The 8,468-nt window shown below is 31.2% G+C and overlaps 1 protein-coding gene across 3 annotated transcripts; it reads right to left on the bottom strand.

Annotated features, from left to right (window-relative positions):
- Positions 1 to 1,189: 1,189 nt before the first annotated feature.
- Positions 1,190 to 7,088, bottom strand: LOC120279344 (acetyl-CoA acetyltransferase, cytosolic 1-like). 3 transcript variants are annotated; one of them, XR_005541881.1, is made up of 15 exons: positions 7,047 to 7,088; positions 6,190 to 6,275; positions 5,682 to 5,780; positions 5,410 to 5,583; positions 5,215 to 5,320; positions 4,905 to 5,043; positions 4,255 to 4,332; positions 4,106 to 4,171; positions 3,205 to 3,290; positions 2,900 to 2,999; positions 2,597 to 2,707; positions 2,448 to 2,489; positions 2,152 to 2,239; positions 1,938 to 2,023; positions 1,190 to 1,576 (listed from the first exon to the last, which is right to left on the bottom strand). XR_005541881.1 is itself a non-coding variant. In XM_039286270.1 (15 exons), the coding sequence occupies exons 2-14, from the start codon at positions 6,227 to 6,229 to the stop codon at positions 1,934 to 1,936; spliced, it is 1,218 nt and encodes a 405-aa protein (XP_039142204.1). In that variant the 5' UTR covers positions 6,230 to 6,275; positions 7,047 to 7,088; the 3' UTR covers positions 1,190 to 1,576; positions 1,918 to 1,933. The 3 variants fall into 3 exon arrangements, 1 of the variants encoding a protein (XP_039142204.1); XR_005541880.1 differs by having other exon boundaries at positions 1,918 to 2,023; XM_039286270.1 differs by having other exon boundaries at positions 1,918 to 2,023; positions 2,152 to 2,242; positions 2,452 to 2,489.
- Positions 7,089 to 8,468: the final 1,380 nt, after the last annotated feature.

The following is an 8,468-nucleotide window of genomic DNA, read 5'->3' on the forward strand; positions in this document are numbered from 1 at the left end:
CATGTAGTGACTTGTTATTTTTATAGTTTTCAATCTGTCTTGAACTCGAGATTTTTTTAAATTATCTCATTTTGTTTTTTATCTAAATATTGCTAGATTATAAGTTTTTTAATGAAAATAAATAAATAAATAATTTGTGGGATTGAAATAAAAAAATAGTTGGTTTTAAAAAGATTTTGGAGAGTGAGAAAGAAAAATGTGTAATTTTAGGTGGTAAATAGATTTAAAAAGAAAAAAAAGTTGAGGAGGTTTTTTTTTTAATTTGATTTGTGTTTTTAATGTTGTTGTGATTGTGGATTGAGATTAGTAAATGATGAGATGAGTGATGAGGTGGTGTTGCTCTTGTTCTAGCTTTTAAAGTTGAATTCAGTGGATAACATTAAGGATTTTCAAATTTAATAAAAAAAGATATAATAAATTACAATGAAGATAAATAAATAAATAAAAAAATTTTGGTATAAAAAATTATAAGACTTTATAGGGTAAATTTTTTTCTATATTATATATATATATATATATTTAATAAAATAAAAAGCCACATAACTTACATAAATATAGAGTTAATACCCTTAATGCACCATTAATTTTTTTATTATTTATTTTTTTTACCAAATCAATGATCATACCAAATAAAATAAAATAAATAATAAAATTAGAAAAAAATAAAAAATAAAACATTTTTTAGAAAATTCATAAATACTATCACCATACGAGTAAGCTGAAATTTAAACTCATTGTTTGACAAAAACAAAAACATTAGCAAATTTTGTAAGTAAGTTGATTCAAACAGAGATATACAAATAAAAATAAATTTTTTTAAAAGGGTATAGTAGTAAAAATAATTGAGCAGGGACTAATTTAAAAAAAACTTCTTGCTTCTATACTAAGAAACTTCATGATTCAAGGAAAAAGAACATACAATTCATCAATTTTGGAAAATATCAATTTTGGAAAATAAAAAACGTGGCCGTACTAATCCAACGGTAAAACATTCAATTCTTATACAAAAAGTTATAAAATTCAACTTTCTAATAATATATGATTGAGACTTAAATAAGACGTATGTGTGACTTGTCGCCATTTTTTTAAAAAACAAAAGGCCAGTTAAATAAAGTAATACATTTAGCAAAATATTTGAACTATAATGGCATTGCACTCAATAAAGAAACCAGCTCTGCAACAATTAACATCAACAATTCACACCAACTTTTCTAAAACTTTTCAACCAATCTTTGGTTCCATTATTCAAAACCCGGTCGATATCCAAATCCTGTATGTGAAGCAGTTTCTAAGTGTTCGGTTTACAGTTCTATGTCGGGAATTATAATTCCCGACGCAACTTTGTTTAACATTCTTGCATGACAAAAAAATATCAGGATGAACATTTGCTAAACCACTCCATTCGTCGATAAACAACTGAAATCATCTAATTGACGGCAAGGACCGATCCATTTATTGATTATTTCACTACAAGTTTACTAGTAACCCGAGCTTTCTGACCGGACATGCACACCAAGTACAAAGGATCTGATTATCTGATAATCATAATAAAGATCGTTCCGCTCGTACATGAGGCCTGAGTAGAAAAACATTCCATTCACTTGAAATGAAAGACCAGAAAAGTAAGAAATGCCGGAAAAGATAAAATGGAGCTTCTTCACAGAGTGTTTTCTAGTGTTCAAAGTGCAATGCAGAAGCAAATGGAAGAATATATTCATAACTGAAATAATGATTTCCTATGTTTTTTCTTCATTTTTTTCTTTCAATTGAAGAACACAATTGAGATAAATTCAAACAAAAAATCAAAGGCTTTGTCCTAATTATCATGTTAATGATGCGAACAAGAAGGATAAGGTCTATATATGGATTATTACAGGAAAACATTCTGCAAAACATATGAGAGCAATTGAAGCTTACCAAGTTATAATAAAGCTTACATGAGCTCTAGAACAAGTGCTGATGCTCCCCCACCACCATTGCAGACGGCAGCAACTCCGGCTTTGCCGTTTCTATGTCTTAGGACCTGCCGGATTAATGGAATTAGTAACTTGATCACAAGCAATTGATTATTTTACTGAGATTTCGAAGCAAGAAGTAATATGTTAATGAGAATATTATCCCAGTGAAGATGATTGTTCCAAAGTTACATACCCCCAACAAAGTTACAAGAATTCGAGCACCACTACAACCTAATGGATGTCCCAGAGATACAGCACCACCATGTGCATTGACCCTTCTCCTGAGAGCAGAAGCAAGCCGTGTAAGTGATAGAGATGATTAGAAGTTCAAAGCTGAGTAACAGAGCATGTTTATAACCAAAGGGCTTAAAAATAGGAAGTCAATTTGCTATGGGTACTGAATTCAAATGGCAAATAAAATCAAGAAAGTTTCTATGATGGTTGGCGAGGAAGGAGGCATTAATATGCATGTGAAGTTAGATGACCAACCCAAGGAAGACCAAGAAGCTTCATATTTGCTACAGCCACAACCTGCCATTAAAGATCAGATTGTAAATTTATCTAACAATATTTGGTCATATGTAACAAGAAAAATAAAAGGAGATTTACACTTGAAAAATGAAGTTATAAAAACATACAGAAAAGGCTTCATTTATTTCATAATAATCAACTTGAGATGGCTCCAACCCGGCGTTTGAAATCGCCTTTGGTATTGCGAGGGCAGGTGCTGTTGTAAACAACTCAGGAGCCTGCATGAATGTTCTTTTATCAAATAATCCCAAAAAAGAAAACTAAATGAAGCATCCACTTTAAAATGTGGAGCGACTTGCAAATTAGGAATCTAAGATGCACTTAGATCAACAATCATTTAGTTAGCGTACAAAAATCAATAAATTTAAAGTTCGATTCGTAGAAAAAAAAATTTAATTCACAGTGAATACCTGAGCTGCATCAGCATAGCCTGTGATCTTTGCAATCACTTGCAGTCCAAGCTCTAGCGCCTTCTCTCCACTCACTAATACCAAAGCAGCTGCACCATCACTGTAAAAAACAGATTTTAAAAGTAGTACATACCAATTCAGCAATGTCTTCAAAGAGCAAAATTACACTTGGTAAAAATCAACTTGACATAAATGCGGCCAATTTAACATCAAGTGATCAGCAAAAAACACATCTAATCTGCAAAATAGAAATATTATAGCTTTCTAGAACAATGCTGAAAAGTAAAATTAGAAAGAAACACCACCTTATGCTGGAAGAGTTCCCAGCAGTAACAGTCCCACGATTCTCCTTAAAACTTGGCCGTAGTTTTTTCAGTTTAACCGCATCAAACTAGCAAATATAGAAGAATAATATATCAATTCTTGAATCAAGTAAACAAAAGGTATTGATGAACTCCATAACCATGGGTCTAGCAAAATCTTGAGAATGATTAAAGCCAACCAAAAGCACAAAGGAGACCAAGCCACAATCAATTATAGCACACCATGTTACACAATAACTAAATAACAAATCAGATGATAAACCCTGGATGATGCTGCACGTAAACATAAAAAAAGGTGCAGTATACCCACAATGGCTAAGGGGAAAATGCTGAATTGATTGCAAGCAACCAAGTGCTTGTGAAAGAGCATTCTGTTTCTTACTAAATTTAGTCATGAAATGTGACATATAGACACAACAGTTAGCTCCTTCATACATATATTTTTTCTGACATAACTTCTAGATGATAACAATCAAGTATTTATATTTGGCCTTTTATTAATCCACAAAAATGGCCCATTCCAACCTAAATTTATACTTCAATTTTAACCATTAAAGACGCCAGGAATGAAGTTAAGAAAAGACTTGATTAAGCCCCTTACAGTCATGGTGTTTACAAATATCCAGAGTCATCACATGGGCATTCCCAAACAAATTGCCTTAGCACGACACATCCCTTTCCAAAGGACTTAGTGAGTTATATAGAACCACAACAAGCAACTAGATAATAGATGTTCCACCCAAGCGTATAAAAAAGGTCACAATAGAAAAACAAATAAAAGAACAAGAAAAATTCAAGGAAATAATAAAAAAATATATCTAAATACTGAAATTATAACAGAACAAGTAATCTCATGCAATCAAATGCTTTGGGAGAATGCTACCTTGTCTAAGCTTTCATCCTTGTCAACAATTATTGATGGCTTTCCTCTGCCCAGTGAAACCTCAACCTGCATGATATAACTTGATAAAGATAAACGAATTTGAAACAAAATAAATCATTCTTTCCAATTAAATTACAAACAAATCTCACTGGTGCTATTTCCCATGCAAAGGCACCGCTATCTCGAGCACTTATTCCACGCTCATTACTTTGAATAGCAAAAGCATCCTACAAAAAAGATAAAATGACAGACATTAGAGAATTAATTTGAAGATTAAATCATTTATTGGCCCCTCTATGGCATCCTCCACGGAGCAATCATTGCCTGCTATAAAAAAGACTAGCACTTCAGACAATTTTCCAACTCTACAATAGCCAAAACAACATAAATGAAGCATATGGCTGACATATACACAAAAGAAAAGACACAAAGAAATATTAAAAATCATGATCAAATCAAGAAAAGCATGCAATCATAAATTGCGCTCATGTAGAAACAGGTAAAGTCATAGCGCAGGTTGTCAAAACCCATTGTTTGTCGTGCAATGTCATAACCAGATAAAAATAAAATCAGGATTTTGAAATAAAGCATTTGAAGATTGTATCTGATAATGACTTTCCCATTGTAAAAGAATAATCAAGAAAATAGACAACTAAAAATTTGCAGACATAATAAACACAGCAATGCATCAGTAACCACTCCAAAATTAACCCTAGCCTCAGCAGCTGATACAAAGCAACAACCCAAAAATAAGAGGATCAGCATCGGCATACACAATGTGAATACTTGGCGAAATTACCTGCTCCTCTCTCGTTATTGAATGATTATCAGAACATAACTCAGCACATATTCCCATGGAGCAATCATTATAAACATCCCATAACCCATCTTTAAGCATCCCATCAACAATTGTGTCATGTCCAAATCGAGATCCTTTTCTGCAAGTCATTAATTTCCAAAAAGATCATTTATAGGAAAATTTTAGCCAATAATTACAATATTCATGCATACTTTATGGATATTTTGTTTCTCTAAATTGTAGCCAATGGTTAAAATTTGTTTATAATACAGCACCTTAAACTATAAAACCCATCAAATCCAATACCAACCTAGCTTCTGCCAAATACTTGGGGGCATTTGACATGCTTTCCATACCACCGGACACAACAATATCATTGATTCCCAGCTGGATGCTTTGTGCGGCAAACATTGTAGCTGTGAATAAAGATATTTAATTTTTAAGGTTCACTTGTTCATCTTACAGTAGGATACAGATTATTCAAAATTTGGTAGATAAACCGCACCCTTCATCCCAGATGCACAGACTTTATTGATGGTGGTACAGATAACTGTATTCGGTATCCCAGCACCTAATGCAGCCTGCCGAGCAGGAGCCTGTCCTAAGTTAGCATTTAAAACATTCCCAAAGAAGACTTCCTGGACAAGAGCTGGATCAACATTTGCCCTTTTAAGAGCACCTGAACATTATTAATAATCAAGAGTAGAACAAAGGCATTAACACTATTTCCTAAAGCAAAAATGAAAGAATGAAAGACAAAGAGGTTAGCAGTGTTACATTCAATGGCAATAGATCCAAGCTTGGTGGCAGAGAAGGAGGACAAGGAACCAAGAAAGGCACCTATAGGTGTGCGGGCAACACCCACAACACATACATCTGCAATAAAAATAAAAATAAAAATAAACAGCCAGCTACATTAAACATAGCTATAAAGTCCCAACAACAACCTAGAAATCACATCCAAAAATTCAAAATAGTCAAGCATGCGCTCAGTTCATACTTGAGCTTGCAATAATTAGTGAATACCAGAATACCAAATTATCAATTTAGTGAAAGTGGAGTATATCTTCTGATCCTATGTGAACTAAAGATCTTGAAAATGCAAGAAATACAACATATATTTTAAGAAAAAACAAAGAAAAATAAGAAAAAGTAAAGCCATGAAAGTGACCAGAATTTGGGAACAAACCAGAAAACTGCAAGTGAGAAATTACAGTGACAAAAATTAATGCCTCAGAAAAATATTAACATCAATTAAAGATTAAATAAAAAGAAAAAAGTATACCTCGGGGCTTTATCTTGTCTGATCCCGCGGCTGGCGCCATTAACAAACTCAAGTACGATCCAAGCTTTTTTGTATTTTTCACTTAGCTGAGACAACAAGAGAGAATGTAAGAAAAAGTTTCAGAATATGACCTAAAAGAGGCATCTTTTTAAAAGCAGTAGAAACATTAGAGCTTAAATCACTCCTCTCTACACGAATCACAACAAAGGAATGAATTCCCAGGTGAAATAGCAACACCAATAAAATAATTTATAAAAACCACAAACACTAATCAATATGATTAACCTCACTATATGCCCATAGAAAAAGATACGCTAATTTCAACAGGAAAAACCCCTCAAAAATCCAACTTTTCCAAGAATCAGAAACCTAACAATCCTGCCAGAACTATTACTAGTATTAATAATCCGAGAAACCCTCATCCAACATCCCAAAAACACATCTTCTTCAAATTTTTCAAATCAACGAAATTCAATATAAAATATTGAAAAAAAAAAGTCAAGAATAAATACTTCAAAAACCCACAAAACACCAAATAGCATGATTGATCCCGCCATATTCCCATAAAAACAAAAGATAAACTAAATAAAAAAACCAACTTTTCCAAGAATCAGAAACCCAACAACCCTAACAAATCCAACACTAATATCAATAATCCGAGAATCCCTAATCCAACAACATCCCTAAAACACTTCTTCCTCAAAAAATTTCCAAGCAACTCAGTATGAAACAATTCTTAACAAACAAACTCCAACAAATTAACATAAAAAAAACACACACACACAAAAACAATGAAACATATAACAAAAATCAAATCAACAACAAGAATCAAATTAGGATTTCAAAAAATTTCTCACTTTGGGCAAGAGAGAGAGAGAGAGAGAGAGAGAGAGAGAGAGAGAATGAAAGCAATAGAGCAAGTGTTGATGATGAGCTTGAAAGAAATTTTGGTTGTTTTACGGGTCGGATCTTAAATGGATCCGAAACCCGTTTAAAATTTTATTTTATTCCAATAAACTTATTAATTAGAAAATTATATTTTAAAACTTTAGAATATTTACTTCAGACAATTTTTTTCTATAAAAAAATCAAACAATTATATATATATATGAATTTTAAATTATAGTGTAGTGCATTAATCCCTCTAGTCCTTTTTACTTGTCATGTTGTTTTTACCTGTCTGTTTAGAAATTTGTAAAATATTAAATATTATTTTTCAAATTTACTTTTTACATTTAATATATTTCTACAACTCTCAATAAATTATATGCAATTACATATTATTTTTAAATATAAATAAGAGTAATCTTGGATAATTAGTGTAATTTTTATAAATTTTAGATTATCAACTAATTTTAACTAACTTTATTAATTCATGTGATATACTCCCTCCGTTTTTTTTTATTTGTCATGAATAACCGAATCTCACATAGTTGGTTATTTCACATAATTTAATAAAAAATTAATTATATTTTCCAAAATTACCCTTAATTTATATCTTCACATTTCTCTCTCATATTAAATTTCAAGAAGAGAATTAAATAGAGTGTTAGGGTAATTTTAGAAAAAAATAATAATAATAAATGTTTCTTGAAGTTTAAAAATGACAGATAAAAAGGAACGGAGGAGTTATTAAAATTGACAGTGAAAAATATCGGAGAGAGTAGTAAATTGTAATATTTAATTTTGGATTTTTTTTATTTGTATAAAATCTTTTTTTTAATGTTCACGATGTATATAATTAGCTTTAATATATAAATAAAATTTTTATCAATATATATAAATAAAATGAGTAAAAAAATTACAATTTAGAATATTAAAAAGTTGTTCCAGATTTGATAAATAAAATGAAATTAAAACTCAAATCAAACATGTTTTAATATTTGAAGATCATATTTCCAATCCAGGAAAGATATTAATATATTTATATAAATTCAAGATCCGAATCCATTATGGTGTGTTTGTATATTTAATGGATCGGATCCTTCTTTTTATAGATCCGATAAATGGGAAACGCGTTTCTATGAAGCGTGATCTTATAGACTTGCTTTTGGAGTTGGTTTTCGAGGCGAACTTTTGAGACCAAATGCCCTCTTTTTTGGAAATATTTACAGTTTAGGCCATTTGGGTTTAATCAATAATTAATAATTCATTAAACTTTATCGTTTAAAGATAATTAAATATATAAATACATACAATGAAAACTAATTAAACCAATGGGCTCATGCGGGCAAAAGGAAGGATGATCAAAGTAGAGGTGGGCACGGGCTAGTTAACCG

Source organism: Dioscorea cayenensis, chromosome 16, assembly GCF_009730915.1.
Source record: "Dioscorea cayenensis subsp. rotundata cultivar TDr96_F1 chromosome 16, TDr96_F1_v2_PseudoChromosome.rev07_lg8_w22 25.fasta, whole genome shotgun sequence".
NCBI classification, from domain to species: Eukaryota; Viridiplantae; Streptophyta; class Magnoliopsida; order Dioscoreales; family Dioscoreaceae; genus Dioscorea; species Dioscorea cayenensis.

What these genes read in the sequence shown, in the direction of transcription:
- LOC120279344 (XM_039286270.1), bottom strand. Translation starts at nt 6,229, where the DNA reads ATGGCGCCAGCCGCGGGATCAGACAAGATAAAGCCCCGAG. An exon ending in GGGAACTCTTCCAGCATAAG is followed by an intron (nt 3,000 to 3,204) that starts GTGGTGTTTCTT and finishes TGTTTTTTACAG; the next exon opens with TGATGGTGCAGCTGCTTTGG. An exon ending in AAATAAATGAAGCCTTTTCT is followed by an intron (nt 2,490 to 2,596) that starts GTATGTTTTTAT and finishes CTTTAATGGCAG; the next exon opens with GTTGTGGCTGTAGCAAATAT.